This window comes from Suricata suricatta, chromosome 15, assembly GCF_006229205.1.
Source record: "Suricata suricatta isolate VVHF042 chromosome 15, meerkat_22Aug2017_6uvM2_HiC, whole genome shotgun sequence".
Classification (NCBI taxonomy): Eukaryota; Metazoa; Chordata; class Mammalia; order Carnivora; family Herpestidae; genus Suricata; species Suricata suricatta.
The window spans coordinates 69,223,212-69,240,945 of NC_043714.1; the positions used below are offsets into that span (position 1 = coordinate 69,223,212).

At 39.5% G+C, this 17,734-nt stretch overlaps 1 protein-coding gene across 4 annotated transcripts in view; it reads left to right on the forward strand.

Annotated features, from left to right (window-relative positions):
* EFR3A (EFR3 homolog A) overlaps positions 1 to 17,734 on the forward strand; it is a 100,671-nt gene that overhangs the window by 62,362 nt on the left and 20,575 nt on the right. For all 4 annotated transcript variants that reach the window (XM_029923281.1, XM_029923283.1, XM_029923284.1 and 1 more), the window contains 8 exons: positions 4,742 to 4,856; positions 5,795 to 5,846; positions 8,296 to 8,468; positions 8,911 to 8,986; positions 12,671 to 12,832; positions 13,643 to 13,774; positions 15,178 to 15,245; positions 16,188 to 16,315. In XM_029923281.1, coding sequence (XP_029779141.1) covers positions 4,742 to 4,856; positions 5,795 to 5,846; positions 8,296 to 8,468; positions 8,911 to 8,986; positions 12,671 to 12,832; positions 13,643 to 13,774; positions 15,178 to 15,245; positions 16,188 to 16,315 — 906 coding nt within the window. The remainder of the gene's footprint in view (positions 1 to 4,741; positions 4,857 to 5,794; positions 5,847 to 8,295; positions 8,469 to 8,910; positions 8,987 to 12,670; positions 12,833 to 13,642; positions 13,775 to 15,177; positions 15,246 to 16,187; positions 16,316 to 17,734) is intronic.

Sequence of the window (17,734 nt, forward strand, 5' to 3'; positions counted from 1 at the left end):
TAGACTCTTAAAAACTTTATATTCAGAAAAGAAGCAATCATAAGACTAGGACAAAGAGCACTCTGTACCCTTCACTCAGATTCATCTGTTAATATTTTATGCTATTTATTTTATAATTTTCTCTCCCTCCCTCCCTGTATTTCTCTGTGTGCATATATGTGTGTATATATATGTTTATGTGCATATATAAATATATACATATAGAGAAGGTAGATCCTTGTTTTTTCCCTAAACCACTAGATACTAAGTGCATATATACTATGGCCTTTTACCACAGAGTATTTTTCCAAGGAATAAAATATTTTTTCATATAACCAGAGTATAGCTATTAGCATCAATAAATTTAACATTGGCACGGTGCTTTAATCAAACTTCTGTATTTCAGTTTTGTCATTTGACCTAATGTTCTTTAGAACATATTTTTCCTTAGGTCTAGGATTTGGTCTAGGATCATAAGTTGCATTTAGTTGTAATACTTCCTTAGTTCCTTTAGCCTGCAATGTTTCAGTTATAAGTGACTTTTTAACTGCACACCACTTCTTTGTAAAAAAAAAAAAAAAAATTTTTCTCTTGTGGGTCTGTGCAGTGGTTGCCCATGGTTAAGTTCAGTCGGTGCCTTCCTGGCTGGATACTCCGTAAGAGACAAAGTTCTTCTGTGAGTATTACAGGCCGAACAGAGGTGTGCAGTGTGCTTTTGCTGTTCATTGGTGCTGGTAATTCATCCCTTAAGGTGTTTTATTTCTCTGCTATAGGGTTTCAGTTTTTATCCTCACAAATAATAAGCAGTCTCCGAGTATAACCTTTTAGACCATGCAGATACTCTGCCCCTGAATTCAGTAACCATTCAAAATCCCTACCTGAGCCAGCCTTTACCGTAATGTTGCAAATGGACAGTTGGTCAGGTGGCGCTCTGTGTCCTGCGGGGAGCGGGCCGCTCTCCTCCGTGTGTGTGTGTGTGTGTGCGCGCGCACGTGCGAGAGCGCAGGAATGTAGGCGTTTGTGTTGGTGTGAGCTTACGGACTTCTGTTTTCATGCCGCGTAATTCATGCTGTATTATTGTATCTCGGTGTGGAGCGTGTCCCAGGTTTGGCCAGCGGGAGCTGCCTCTCTCCAGGTCTTTGTAACGGCCCATTTCTTTTGAGCACAGCCTTACTGGTTTCAGCTGTTCATGGCTCGTTTTATATTTCTTGCCCCAGCCATGGGGTCAGTCATTTCTCAAAGAGCTGTGGTTTCTTTTAGTGGGAATGGTATTAGAAACCAAGGTCTGGTATGGACTGGCACCTCAGGCTTTAATTTCCTGTGTCTTTTGTTGTTGTTATTAAACATGGTTAAAGTATAAAGGGTTAAAGGATAAAGAACCTACTTACAAGAAATAAAAAGGTTTTTTTGCACCCAGGTAGCTTAGTTGGATGAGCATTCAACTTCGGCTCCTGATCTCACAGTTTGTGAGTTCAAGCCCTGCATCAGGCTCACTTTTGTCGGGACAGAGCCTGCCTCGGATCCTCTGTCCCACTTTCTCTGCCTCTCCCCTACTTGGACTCTCCCAGAGATAATTACTTTTTTAAAAGCCATGGGAATTTTTTGGGGGGGAATAAAATGTTCTATCTTTAAATACAAATTAAAGTAAGCAAACTCCTATTCTACTTTAACCTTCCCTTTCTAATATCTTTATAATTTCCAGATCATGTTTTAATGTAACTGTGTGATTGCTACAATAATTTCAAGCACCTAATTTCTAATGGTTACTAATGGTTTCTGCTAAAGCGAGTCATATATAAATTTATTCTGGAGCCCAGGTTATGCCTTTTCTCTGGGTAATTTTCTTTAGTGTAGGCTACTTATATTTATAATAGTCCATTGGAATGTTTAATACAAAGTTTCTTCTTTTATTTTATCTCTAAGGTTTTATGGGTATGCACGCAGGCATTAGGCATCTGTGTTCAGCACCTTACTCTTGAACGTGTGCCACCAGGCCCTGCACTGGGGTTCCTGACGCAGGCGACTCTCCCCTTGTGAATGAATGTGGCTTTTCTGTTTGGTGAGGTACCTCTGTTTCCCCCAGCCGCAGTTTTATCATGTGTGCGGAATTGTCCTCATGAGGGCAAGGGCCCATGTGCGTCTTATTCAGCACACTGACACATAGTAGGTGCTTATTTGGGGGACTAAGCGAAATATAATGGAGGCCGGCATTACCATGGTACCTCAGGATAGCAGAGACACTCTGGGTGTTGCTTGAAGCAGTTTGATCAGTGTGTGGTAAGCCTAGCTTTTATGATGACTCTTAAATTTATTTGAATTATTTATGGATTTTTATGAACTGTTTTTTTTAATCTGGTTTTTTTAATGTTTATTTTTGAGAGAGAGACAGGTGCAGAGTACTAGCAGGGGAGGGGCAGAAAGGGAGAGGGAGACACAGAATCTGTAGAGGGCTCCAGGCTCCAGGCTGTCCGCACAGAGCCCAACATGGGGCTTGTACTCAGGATCCATGAGATCGTAACCTGAGCTGAAGTTGGACATTTAACCGACTGAGCCACCCAGGCACTCCGGATTTTTTTTGTGATATTTTAAGATAATATATCACATCAATTCTTGTTTTCACAGAATTAATTTAAATTGTTTGTGACTTCTGATTAATTCAGTGTTATGTTTCACTCTAGAATATTTAATTTATTGTTTTTCAAGTATTTTATTCTGAAATACACAACAGACACAAGCAATATTTTTGTGATATAACACATTCAAGAATAACAAGAAAATTAAAACATGAGAGAATAGAAATGCAGTGTGAGTAAGATTTGTATTCAATCGCACTTGATTTCCTCAGTATTTTCTTTTAGAAGTTCTAAGTACTCTGGTACTTACCAGGTCTTGTGGCTCATGCTGTTGGACTAGGGAGCAGGCTGCTGAACCTTTGACCCTTGAAAATGGGCAGCTGTTGGTCAAATCCTTTTTTTAATGTAATCAGTACCCACGGCTCCCTGCCATGGACCTCCTGGGGGCTTCTCAGCGCCTCTCCTGGGTTCACATACAAGCAATGGGTATAGAGAATGAGTTGCTTTCAGGACTCTCCTCACAGTTGATTATGTTGGAGACTTTATGCCCTTGTGGTAATGACTGGCTTGCTTGGAACAGAAAATCGGTGTCTGGTTTTCTACAGTGATTAGGAACATATCTAATTGGGTCCTTGGAAAGTTAAAAGACCTTACAGGGAGGAAGGAGGGTGTAATAATAACATACACTTCAGAAATGAATAGCCCCCACCGCAGGACTTAATGTTAGGTGTGTAATTTTTTGGGGGGTTTGAGGGGCTAACCTTTCATTTCCTCATTTCCATGAGCTGCGATGAAGGTTAATAATAGTACCCAGACTCAGAAGATTGTGTGAGGATCCAAATTCTCCACAGATAGGAGCTCCTGAAGTGTTAGATTAATATACTTGACATGGATTGAGCAGTGTTGAGGTAGTGAGATTTTTGATTGCTGAAGTGTGTGATGATGGGAAATGACTGTGTCCCCAGATCTGGTCAGATGATAAATCGGACAATTTGAGTTTGCGTTTTTTGTTAATTCCAGTAATAGAACTGAAGAGTTCATTGAAAAACTGATGTATTCTTAAAGAAATATTTAAAATGAGAAGGTTTTTGTAATGATTACGTTGCATTTAAGAATTGAACAGAACTGGCATGATTTGATATGTGTTCCGATCTTTCAAAGAAACAACAGACTTTGAAGCTTGAGTATGTGATGATTATCTTAAGTCTTCTAGAGTAGGAAGGAAACCATTAAAGGCTGCAGCAGATAAATTTAAAATACCCACAAGACCTAAGAGTACGTGAGAAGGAGGACAAGTAAATAAGTTATTACTATTTTTTTTGTATTAGTTGAGTTAAATATATTGAATTAACCCTCTGGGTTAAAATGTAAACCTGGCTAGTTGTAATGACATTCTACAACATCCCAGCAATTCTAGGAAGCCAGAGTCGTGACCCAATTTTTGACTTCTTCACCAAAATTATCAAAATTGGCCTAATTACTGACTTCCTTACCAGAAAAAGAAGTTAGGCTCACAATATGTAAGCAAGAATTTCCTCAGAAATACCACCAAAGGTTTTTTTTTTTCCTTTCTTTTGTCTAAAGGTCCAATTCAAATCGATGATAGTTTGTCACTGTAAACTATATGCAAAAGACTTTTAGACATTTACTATTGCACCTAAGTATTAGTCTGCTATGCACATTTATATGTGATTAAATGATTTTAGACAAAATGAATTAGAATATCTTTAGAGTTAGGGGGCCTGGGTGGCTCAGTCAGTTAAGCATCCAACTTTGGTTTGGGTCATGATGTGTGGTTTAGAGTTTGAGCCCACATGTCAGGCCCTGCGCTGACAGCTCAGAGCCTGGAGCCTGCTTCGGATTCTAAGTCTCTTTCTCTCTCTGCCCCTCCCCTGTGTTCATTTTCTCTTTCTTTCTTTCTCTCTCTCTTTCTCTCTCTCTCCTCTCTTCTCTCTCCTTCTCCTTCTCTTCCTCCCTCAGTCTCTCTCATCCTCTCTCTCTCTCTCAAAAAAATAAAACAAAAACATTAAAAAAAAAAAGTGTATCTTTAGAATTATATGTAACTTAAAGACATTGTTTTACCACATATTGAAAACTTTGGTTACAAATATATTATAGTTTTGTATTATGGAAAAATAACCTTTTCAATTTGTAAAATTTATCTTAACTTTATTTTAATATTTTCATAGGATTTTTTGGCAGTAACCTACCGGATTATCAGAGGTCAGAAATCATGATGTTCATTATGGGGAAAGTACCTGTTTTTGGAACATCCACCCACACTTTGGATATCAGTCAACTGGGGTATGCATGTGTAGTTTTCCTGTGTTCTCAATCTACAAATTTTTATTTTATCTTGGTTAAATTTCATCTTAATGTTATAAAAAGAATTTTTTTAATCACCAGTAATAAGAATCCTATGGACAACATTGTTTTTATGGCACTAGATTGCTAAGCAGTAGCCTCAACATCGCATGATTTTAGAATCAGTTTTCAACATATCCTACATTGTCAGATTTTCTTTGTCTTATGTTGACTAGGTTGAAGGTTCATTTAGCTTGGACATTGTCTACATACCTACATAGTGTAGGATAACACTTTACATTTCCTGTCAAAATTTTAAAGATGAATGTCACTTTTGCCAGAATGTTGGCTTACTCCTAGAATTTTAGGACTGAAAGTGATTTTCAAGATCACATATTTTGGCTTCTTTATTTTATAGTTTGGTTTAACAACATGCTAAAGCTTTAGTTTGTAAATAGTTTTGTGTATTTTTAATTTAATAAAGAAGCAGTAGTCTCAATTTGACTTCTATTTCTTGGACCATTAATTAGATAAGCTTTCCATTTGTTCCTTTTTTGAATCATCTGTTCATTCCTGCTTATGGATGTATGTGAAATAGTGGTTATGTTTGTCAGTTATATTCACGATAAATACATTCTCCAATTTGTAGTGCCTCTCAGCTTGTGTTGTTTCGTTTTGTGCTCACATGCTTGAATTACAGGATTTTGCTTCATTACATTCATTGGTCTGTTTTCTTAAATTTTTTTGTTTGAATTTTTGTGTTTGTTTTTACATATAACTCTTTAATTTATATGAAATGGACTTTAAAATGAGCCTGACTTTAGCTAGTATGAAAACAATCTAATCAAAATAAATAGTTTTAAAATTAAATGATAAATGAAATAATGTCAATGTTAATACCTATTAATAAGATAATACCAATATTTTGTATATCTTAGGGATTTGGGAACCAGGCGGATTCAGATAATGTTGCTGAGATCTTTACTTATGGTAAGGCCTTTGAGATAAATGAAAAATACACGTACATTATTGAGGTTAAAAGAACAGCTTCACGTTACCAACATTTTCTTGTGTTGTAAGATACTGTTTATGGTTAATTTTTTTTCCTATGGTATATATTCTTAAAATATTTTATTTTATTCTTTTACTGTTTATTTCACTTCTATCTTATTTGACCTTCACAATGATGAAACGTACAGAACGTAGAAAGTATTTGTTTTATACATGAAGACACTTGGGCTCAGAGACTTGGAGTGGAAGAGATCCATCAAGGTCAAAAAACTGAAGATGAAAACTTGACTGTGAAACCAGGTTCTTTTCACAAATCATGCCATTTCTTTCATACACTGACCAAATAATGACTTCTTATTTGGATAATAATTCAGCTATAAATAGCTAAAAAGGAAGAGCATACCTAATATGTGAAGTCCTCTGAATATTATTTTCATCTTTGATTTGACTATCTACAACAAAATAGGAGCTGATTATTTGGAATGTGTGTCCTTTCCAAATCTTTATGTTTAAAGAACTTTAAAATCTGTTTTAGGAAGTCTTCATTGGACACATGATCCCATTTTTTAAAAGAATATTTCATACCTAGGGATTAGAAATATCTTTTGTGGTTTATTTTTAATTCTGGTTATTGTGCTTGCCATAGAGAAATTTTCAAAATATGGTGACATCAAACCTTTTGTATATGTTTTGTGGTTTTTTATTTGTATCTTGTTTAAGAACAACATATGAATATGATATGAACACATTTTGTTTATATTTTCTTACAAAAGGTTTTCAAATTTGGCTCTTTTTAAAATTTATTTTGAGAGAGAGGGAGAGCATGCTTAAGAGCAAACAGAGGAGGGGCATATAAGAGAGAAGAGAGAGAGAAAATCCCTCTCCATGCTGTCAGAGCAAAGCCCAACATGGAGCTCAATCTCACAAACTGTGAGATCATGACCTGAACCGAAATCAGAATCAGATGCTTAACTAGTTGAGTCACCCAGGTGCCCCTAAAACTTAGTTTTCCATAGCTAGATCTTTGAAGTTGACTTTCATCTGTGAGGTGAGACTTGGATATATTTTTAACTTTTCTAGGGGGGTAGCGGTTATCCTACCAGTTTCCTTGCTTACTTGTAAAATCACCTCCAGCCTCGGGACACCTGGGAGACTCAGTCCGTTAAGCCTTTGACTCCTGATTGTGGCTCAGGCCATCATCCTCCTAGTTGGTGAGATCGAGCCGCGTGTTGGGCGCTGAGATGAGTGTGGAATCTGGTTGGGATTCTCTCTGTCCTTCTCTTGCCCACGTTCTCTCTCTCTCTAAATAAACACGCAAACATTTAGAAATAAATCAATAAAATTGCCTCTATCTTGTAACGAGTGCCCAGATATAAATGTTAGGTGTTCCATGTTTCCTTGTAATCCTGAAAGTAGAGATTCCCCCACCTGAAATTTCCTTTGTTTTTAGGCCTTTTCATTAAAAACAAACACCCAGGCAGAGAAGGATAGATACCATATGTTTGCATTCATAGGTCTAACAGGAGAGACCTGGCAGGGGACCATGGGGAGGGGAAGGGGGAAAGAGAGCGGGGAAGAGCGAGGGACACAGATCAAGGGAGACTGCTGAATACTGGAGAGGAACCATGGACTGAAGGGGGGGGAAGGGGTGATGGTCATGGTGGGGGGCACTCGTGGGGAGAAGCACTGGGTGTTATATGGAAGCTAATTTGACAATAAACTATTATAAAAAAATTAAAAAATTAAAAAGAAAACCCTGAGTAAATCGTCTTATCTCTAATCCCAGTTGTACGACAGAGTCACCTGAATGAATATCTGTGTGGTGTGATTAAAATGTTTAATAGCATTTAAGTATTTTCTCTTTAAAAGCTTTAAATTCGGGATGTGTCGATATATTCCAAAATGTCAAATCAAGTCATGAATACAGTACAGCTTTCCAAAATAAAAATATATTCCTGTTTAACCTAAACTACTTACTTTAAAAGAATCATTTGCCAATTTAAATTTAAAATTTTGAGGTCTACGTATACCATTTGCTGCCTAATTCCTTGTGTCCATTTAGTACTGACTACCTGCCCCATAGACTCTTAGCCTCTCTCAGCCTCTTTTCTTCACCAAATGGGGCTTCACACTGATGCCTGCCTCGCAGGGATGAGGGGAGTGGAACTTAATGCTCACGCTGTGCTTGGCTTTGTGCCTGGCACATGGCAAGGGTGGGCGTGTATTAATGCTCTTCGTTATGGTATTTTTGTAAATACAGTAAAATCCTCATTACCTTATAAATTTCCTTTTTGTTTTTCATTCAGGCTTATGTTCCTAATTGCTGTTTGCCTAAGTTTATGGTTCTTGTTAAACAGTTTGAGCATCTTATGGAAGAAGGACTTAGGACAAAGGTTTTTGTTTCTTTGTTTTTCCTCCCTATAATCAGGTAACCTCTGGATACAAAGCAAAGACCATTGTTACTGCACTGCCTGGATCTTTTCTGGATCCTTTGTTGTCACCATCCCTCATGGAGGACTATGAGCTGAGACAGTTGGTCTTGGAAGTCATGCATAACCTCATGGATCGCCATGACAACAGGGCAAAACTTCGGGGGATCAGGTATTGGGCCATTTTGAAATAAGCTTAATGATAACGTTTTTAAATTTAATGTATTTAATATTGTGATTGTTTAAGAGTTTTAAGATTTATCCACAGTTTTATTTAATTGGTATTGAGGCAATTTAATTATTAATAAGAGAGCAGATGTTTAAAGTCCTTTTAATGTACTTTCATAGATCCCGTCTACTAGTAATCACTAGTTATGTGACTTTTATTTTGGCTTTGCTTTAAGCTCAGGAATGACAGGAGTCAAGATGATTTTATGAAATTCCCCTTAATTGAGGTTGGTGATTCACTGCTGTCATTACACATAGGCTTATCTCAAATGCTCACTGAAATGTCTTGAACAGTTCAAATTCCTAAGTATAAGTATGATATGACTTAGAAGGCATGAGTTTATAACTAAACCTGCTATTTATTAAAAATGATCAATTGTCTCTAGAATAATACCAGATGTTGCTGACCTAAAGATAAAAAGAGAAAAAATCTGTAGACAAGACGCAAGTTTCATGAAAAAGGTAAGATTATTTTCATAAAAATAATACATGATATAAGTTACAGCTATTTGAATTGTTAGGTAGTTTTATATTGATCTGTGACCTTAAATTTTTTTTTTAATGTTTTTTTAATTTTTAATACAGAGAGAGACAGAGCATGAGAGGGGGAGGGGCAGAGAGAGAAGGAGACACAGAACTGGAAGCAGGCTCCAGGCTCTGAGCTAGCTGTTAGCACAGAGCCTGACGCGGGGCTCGAACCCACGAATGTGAGATCTGACCTGAGCCGAATCCGGAGGCTTAACCGACTGAGCCACCCAGGCGCCCCTGATCTGTGACCTTAAAAGGAAGCCATTCAATTTTGGAGTTGGAAATCTTAAGTTGCCATTTTTTTTCCTTTTTTTAAGTTTATTCATTTTTGAGAGAGAGAAAGAGAGAGATGGGTACAGAGAGAGGAGGAGACACAGAATCTGGAGCAGGTTCCAGGCTCCGAGCTGCCAGCACAGAGCCCAATGCAGGGCTCAAACCTACAACCTGTGAGATCATGACCTGAGCTGAAGCTAGATGCCTAACCAACTGAGTTCCCCAGGCGCCCCCAAGCTGTTATCTTTAGCCTCCCACATTATCACGCCAATCTCTTGTAGCCTATGTTTAGGCATCGTTGGATGCTGTAATGTTTCTGAATTTCTTCCTTTGAGTAAAATGTCTCCCCGTAATTTCTGTTCTACACTCTTCTCCACCCCAAACACACACACTCATCCCACTTTTAATGGCTTCAGTTTTTGAAAACACTTATCATTGTTGAAGAAATAAATATAAGGCATGTTTCTGTGTATTAGGCATTGTTCTGTGTACTATTTGAGATATGGAGATGAGGAAGGCAGGATTTCTGCCCTTATAAATCATATTTAACTGGATTTTCATTATGATGACTTAAATTTATTTATTTATTTAGAGATCAAGCACACATGCAAGTGGGAGAGGGGCATAGAGCGAGAAGGGGAGAGAGAGAGAGTGAGAGAATGCCAACGAGGCTCTGCCAGCACAGAGCCCGATATCCGGCTTGAACTCATGAACCTCGAGATCATGACCTGAGTCAAAGTTGGAACCTTAACCTACTGAGCCACCAGGCACCCCCCAATCACTTAAATTTTGTAGGTCTCTTGGCAGGTGCCTGAATTTAGAGAATCCTGACATGTAAAAGTTATTTAGTATATTAAATACCTTTTCTGTGTGTTCTTCATCCAATGCTTGAGTATTTGCCAGAGTCTGAGCTCCACATTGAGAGAGACATGGTGCCCGTCACACACACGCCAGCTGGCTTCAGGGTCGTGCCCGTCGTGGTGGATAAGTGAGCTTTGGCACTTAGAGGTGCCGGGAACAGCAGACCCCCTGGGGGAAGGTAGATGCAGCCCTCTGTGATACACGTGCTTATTTTGGTTCATTACTAGGCCACGCTTTGTCCCCATCACCATCTTTTATTTTTGCTGTTACTATCAATCGCTGTTTTCAAGTTAATGGCCCCACAGTTTAAAACTTCATTTGAGGGGCTCTTTCTCTCTCTCTCAAAAATAAATAAACACTTAAAAATTTTAAAAAACGTTATTTAAAAAATGATTTATTGGGGTGCCGAGTAGTTCAGTTGGCTGAGCACCCGACTCTTCATCCCTCAGGTCGTGATCCCAGGGTCATGGGGTTGAGCCCCGTGTCAGGCTCAGGGCTGAGCATGGAGCCTGCTTAAGATTCTCTCTCTCTTTCTCCCTCTGCCCCTTTCCCCCACTCACATATGTGTATGCTTTCTCTCTAAAATAATTAAAAAATGATTAACAAAATACACTGTCACTAAATGAATGTGAATAGAATAACTCTTTAGGTTTGGCTGTATTATATATGAAAAAAGTGGTTAATAGGGCAAAGGCATTAACTCTATCCACCTCTTACTTTTTCAGTATTTTTTCATATTATCCAGTTAATGAAAGAAGTTGTTTCTCGTAACTGAAGAGCTTTTAATCATGACTAATGGAATGAATTTTTGAGAACTCCTTGATAATTAACTTTTAGGTTTTGACTTTATGTAATGACATTAAGCAATCCTGAATTTGAGGAGTGGATTCATTTTATCTAGAATAACAGTAATAGAAATAATCCTTTTCATTGCTTAATTTTGCTAGCCGACTAGTTTGAAAGGGACCCGTTGAACTGAAAGATTAGGCTGTTACTCCATGTTAAATTTTGAATTTTTAAAGTTCTCTGAATTAATTATCCTTCCATTTTATAATGTTAAAAACTGGTGAAGCATTTGTTACTGTTGGTATAAACCGTTTCTTTCTAGTATATTTTGGTGTAATCTGTTTGCTTTTTTTAAATTAAGTTTTATTTTTATAACTGGACATCCTTTTTCATTTACCTTCCAGTTTATTCTGTCAGTCAAAATGTTGCTTAGTTTTCTTATGCGACTGTAACTGGCACCTCATGGAAATTTCAACAAAGACCTAAAGGAAAAAAAAGTTGGGGTTCTCTAGTCAGGAGGTGGTGGGTCACACTTTGGATGTTACCTCCCAGCCTGAATGCTCCGTCTCAGTGTTTTAGGGACGTCTTAGACACTGGGTCCGTGATTGGAGAACTGTGTCCCAGGGCAGGAAGCCTTCACAGTCTACACTGGGGGCTGCTCCTCCACCTCTCCTCTCCTCTTGGAGCTGTCCTTCCAGGCACAGGGAGCGTCTGGTGCCCCCCGTGTCTGGTGCCCAGAGTCCTGACCCTGCCAGAGCATCGCCCTGCGGAAGAGCCCGAGTCACTGGTTTCATCAGTTCAGGGAATCCCGTAGAGGGGAAAAAGTACCAATTATTTTGAGATGTCAAATGTACAGGCACTATTTAATTACTCTGAAGGAAACAACAGCCTAGGTGCCCACGTGCCCGTCCCACCCACGGCTCCACGCTTTCCTCGGCAGGTGATCCCCCTTCTTGTATGAAAAAGCTTTTTTTTCCCTTTACAGTTTGCTACCTACATGTACAGATGTAGATCCCTGAACAATACAGTGTAGTTTTGTCAGCTTTTGTATTTTGTGTGAAAGGAACCAGGGAAAGCTTTTCTGTTCTGTGTCAACAATTCAGATTAGTTTGGTTTAGGGGGAGCCCTTATGCGATCCCTGGAGCGGGGTGACCTCTCCCTGGTGTTAGGCTCTCGGCTGTCCTGTGGTCACTTTGTGCCCAAGTGTAACGGGACCCACAGGTGCTCCTCGCTAACAGCCTCTGACCCACCTCCCAGGAGATCGCCCAAGAGGGCAAGGAGCCCGAGTGCCCTTCCCCTTGGCCGCGCGTGCTGTGCTCTCTGATCCTTGCCAAGGCCGTGTCGCAGAAGCGTCCCCCTTCGTTCTGTCAGCCATTTCACCTTTTCCCCAAATCAATCTATAATTTATTTTTGTCGTTTTAAATTACCACTAAAAGCATTTCCATTGTAGAACTGTATCTTACTTGCTGTTTTTATTTATGGTTCTTCAACTCTGTTGTTAGCTTGTAGTTAGTTGTAGGTCAGCATGTTTGCTGTGTTGATGGTTGTAATACAGTCTGGCCATCTGAATCTCAGCTTCAGTTTCTCTCCTGTGTCACGTTATGTGTAAGCTTCCCCGTAGGTGGGTCTGTGCATGTGACATCCGCCTGTGCTGCACTTTAACCCGAACCATCATTTTCCTGTCATTTCCCTTCTCAGAATGGGCAACAACTGTACCGGCACATATATTTGGGCTGTAAAGAGGAAGACAATGTTCAGAAAAACTATGAGCTACTTTATACTTCTCTCGCTCTCATAACTATTGAATTGGCCAATGAGGAAGTGGTCATTGATCTCATTCGATTAGCCATTGCTTTACAGGTATGCTTTCATAATCTTTCCTTGAAGAAAACATTTGTCTTTATGAACTAGATGCCATCTTTAAAGTGGTGTTGCCTTTATCCAGCGTCACTGATTTTATTTTTATTTTTTTAAGTTTATTTATTTGTTTTGGGGGTGGCAGAGGGGGAAAGGGACAGAGAGGCAAAGAGAGAATCCCAACGCAGGGCTCAAACTCATGAACCATGAGATTGGGACCTGCGCCAAAATCAGGAGTCGGACACTTAACCGACTGAGTACCCAGGCGCTCCAAGGACATGCAGTTTTAAAGGGAGGCATATACTTTAAAATCTAAAATACTCAAGGCTATGATCACACTCGTTCTTTTAACAAATACTAAATGAGCGTCAGCTGTGTGCTAAAGCCGAGGGGATTCTGTGATGAACAGCGTGGCCCCTGCCGGCGCTCTCAGCTGGGCAGGGAAGAGGGTCAGCGCGTAGCCACTGCCCACGCAGCAGTGTAGCTGGGGTGTAAGCGCTCCAAAGGAAAGGATGTGTATTTTAGTATAAGATACATATATGTGTACACGTGCATATACATACACATGTGTGTCTGTTTGTGTATTTCCTGCCCCCACCCCGAAACACTTTCCTGAGACAGAGCTCTTTGAGAGATGTAACTGCCCTGTAAATGGGCATTTATTTTCCTTTTAGAATTCTTTAAAAAGTAACTTAGAAAGTGATGTTTTTATCAGCACTCCACACGACCTGCAGTTTTTCAGTAAAGTCACAGGGAAAATGCTAATGGAGCCTGAGACCTCCGTCTGCCAGCCGTGTTTGCTTCTTGTTCCAGGACAGCGCCATCATCAACGAGGACAGCCTGCCCGCGTTCCATCGCTGTGGGATAATGGCCCTGGTTGCCGCGTACCTCAACTTTGTCAGTCAGATGATAGCTGTCCCTGCATTTTGCCAGCATGTCAGCAAGGTAACGGACGGGGAAAAGCGCTTCGTCTGGATTGCTGTATAAAAATGGCTGAGTTCTTCCAGCGATGATGGTTTTCAATTTTGATGATTGTGTATCAAACTATAAAGATAGTGCTGTAAAAATATGCATCATCTTTGCAGTAGGGACTAATTGAAACTAAAACTGCAGCTACATTTATAGTTTCTTTGCTGCCTATTGTTTTATTAGAGGTTTTTTCGTATAGTGGTCAAGTAGAATACCTGGTTTTCTTCTAGAATAAGTTATGTGAATTCTTACATAATTGTTTTCCCTTTAAACCATTATGAATCTTAGTATCAGAATTATTTTTAATTATATTGGTTTATACTGTTTTACTTACTGTTTTAAGCCAATCTGTTTGAGCCAGATCTCAAAGATTGAATTTTTTTTTTAATGTCTAGTTTGGGGAGAGAGAGCACATGCATGCACACAGGGAAGAGGCAGAGGGAGAGAGAGAGAGAGCACTTGCATGCACACGGGGAAGGGGCAGAGAGAGACTCTACGGTGTAAGTGGGCCGTAGATGGTCAGCAGAGACCCCAGTGTGGGGCTTGGACTCCTGAACCGTGAGCAGTCCGACACTTAACCAACTAAGACGCCCAGGTGCCTCCAAAGGTTGAATCATTGAAGAAAGCATTTGCTAAGAGATTTGTCTTGTGTCATTCAACTATATTCAGTTTTTTTTCAGCAGTAACTCATGAGATAGCTGCTTGCACAACTTAATACATGTCTCAGAGCCCCTGACTTACCTGGCAAGGAGCGTCCACGCTAACTGTTATTCTTTAAAGCTATCAGTCAAGGAGAGCCTCATTTTTATCATACTGGAAGCTCAACTCTCAGTCCATGCTGGAATGTAGGTGTTCAGTGCATTGTAAGAAATAAAACTCATTCATTCGTTAAGCAAACGTTTGAGGTGATATTTGGTGCCTATCATGAGCGGTCCAGGTATTACACAAGCAGAGAGGCCGCGGCGGGAGGAGCCAGACTGCAAAAGCGCGTTGAGACCTCATGCACAGGCCACGCAAGGTGGCCCAGGAGAGCACTGGCGCTGCGGGGCTGGCGCTTTGTCCAGGGCAGTGGCCTGCAAGAAAATACGTGTTCTTATCCTGTTGTCATAGATGTAATCAAATATAATATGTTCTTGGTTTTTTTTTTTTTTTACTCTGTATTTTATTCTCATGGTTTGTTACCTTCTGTATTTTTGAAATAATGTGAAAAGAAAATGAACCCTGCGTTTGGGCTCTAAATGTAGCTTAAATTCCAAAATAAAGTGCTGGTGTTTATAAATATTTAAGTTCTCTGTTTTTAGTTTCCCAAATTTTCAGAGCCAGGTCATGAGGGGTGAGGTTTTTGATTTTATTTTGTTTTGTTTTTGGATATTTTTCAGGTTATTGAAATTCGAACTATGGAAGCCCCTTATTTTCTACCAGAGCATATTTTCAGAGATAAGTGCATGTATGTTGATTCTTTACATTTTAAGGAAGGATTATTATGGACTCTGTCTGTCAGTGGTGACTACTAAGGAGTAAATTTGCTAGAATAATTTCTGGAGTTTTAGAATAGTCATTTTGTATTTCTGTCATTTAATGCATCTGCCTTCTTTGCTATAAAAATGTTCTTGTCCATTATAAACATAGACTCATGTACCCATGGAATCCATCCTTAATGGAAAAAATTACGTTGCTTTTGAAAAATATGGAGCTGTATCTCTAAAATACAGCATGTTCTCATATATAAGCCTTCCTTTAGGAGAATGCAGGGTCCTGTTCGAGACTTTCGGTCATGGATGACAGTACTCATCAAGCTGCGGGAGAGGCTGTTTTAAGGAAAATCACTGTTACACCCTGCATTCTCCCTTGCTCTTCAAACCAGAGGGATGTATGTGGACAATACTGTGTTCACACTGGAGGCTGTGAAGCATGTGACACTGAAAGCATTAGCGTAAGGTCGTATCAAGCAGTCTGCACAGAACGTGAACCTTTATGTTCCTGTTGGGCGAGTGCCTCCTGTCGTTCAGCAGGGTGATAGGTGCCTCACTTCTCAGTGAGCTGCGCTGTGGACTTTCTTCTCTCAGTTTTAATTAGCTTGGAAGTTACGGCTGAATTTATTCCTTGTCGTCATTTGATGTCGGAAGACCCACAGGATACTGAGGGCTGACTTCCCCGCTGGCATGTTCCTGGGGAAGGAATTGCAGCAGAATGCTTAACATACGGGACCACAGACCGTGTGTTTCTATAGTCCAGTTAGTCACCCGGACTGCACCAATTTTTCTATTACTCATTACAGTTATGTTGTATTTACATGTAGGCTTTGGTCTAGAATGTTTGCATGTTCACTTACTTTTTGCCCAGTAATTTAAATAATTCTGAATGACTTCTGTTTTGATCCACCTGACAGGCTTCCAAAATCTTTGGAGAAGCATGACAAAAATTTATACTTCTTGACCAACAAGATCGCAGAGTCACTGGGTGGCAGTGGCTATAGTGTTGAGAAGTTGTCGGTGCCGTACGTGCCCCAAGTGACAGGTAAGAGGAGGGTAATTAGAACCCCAACTCTGGTGATTATGTTTTGGCAATTTTTCCATGAACCCAGTTAGCAATGAAAGTTCATTGTTTGTATACTTACTTGACCAGATGCTTAAGAGGTTTTACTTTTTTACTTTTACTTTAAAATTTTGCTCTTGAAAACCTTTGGTAAATCTCGTAAAGCCCTAGGGTTTTATCATGACCAGTTCGAGGTCTCACGTGATTGTTACTGTACTCAATATATCAATATTGTACTTCAAAGAAGCAAATGGAAATCTTTCGTCATTAGCACATATTGTGTTTGGCTTATGTAAATTGTCCAGTAGTGCTCTGTGACTGTGGAGCTGAATGACTGTTGTCATTGGTAAGAGTGCAGACTGTCTGCTGCAGACCCTTTAAGTGACTCGGTTTCCCTGTGAGCGTCGTGTATTTCCTCTTCTTCTCACTGCCTGAAGCAGTTCTCTTGTTTGGAAGGCGGAACTGCACCATGTCTTGCATTTAATTTTTACTTTAAAAACTAAATCCAAGCATTTCTGTCCCGCACCTTCATTTTCATTTGATAATTGTATAAATAGTTTGGTAGAAGAACTAGTTCTTGCTTTGAGGATACCTCTGTTGTATAGGAGAACGGTTTGATTTGAGTTGGGTAGCTCTCTGGATGAGTCACGAAAAGTAGCACAATCTTTGTAACCAGCTGTCTTTTTTATAATGTGGATCCAAAATAGATACATTTATTACGAAGATATTTCACGATCCTCTGAGATGTTAATGAATGCTTTTGCATTTTCTTTTCCATTCTGTACTCTGAGAGATTCTATACCTCATGAATTCCTTGGGGATATAAAAGTGCTAAGAATAAAACATTAGTACAGTTGTGAAATTTAAAAGATTTTTTAAAAAAGATTTTTAAAATATTTCATTCTTATAATTTGGATTTAGCACTCTTTCCTTCAGACAAAAAGCCTCACAAACCCAGGCACAGGCGCAGGCGCAGAGGTAAATCCAAGTGTCAGTTTGGCTTGCCCTTCCCTCCCCTGTCCTCTAGGACGATAGCTCTGTAAGCTTTGCCTTGTAGACATGGAGCCAGTGACCTGTGTGTTTTCCGTGGGGGTAGGTTCCGTTGCTGCTTCCTTTTACCTTCCCGGTAGCCATAGTGTATGTTCACCCCCTGCTGTTTCCTTTTACCCTGTTCCTTTAACTCTGTAACGAGTAGCAATTTTTAATGAAAATTATGGTGCTTTTTGGTTTTTTAACAGATGGTTTGCTCTCACCCCCAAGAGACATATTCTCTTTCTTAATGCCTCTCTATCATTTGCTGAAAGAATTCTGAACATTTCAGTATATACTTAACTATGTAACTGCATAGAAATCCCTCAGTATGAATATGATTGTTTGACTTATAAAGATTTTAATAGTTTA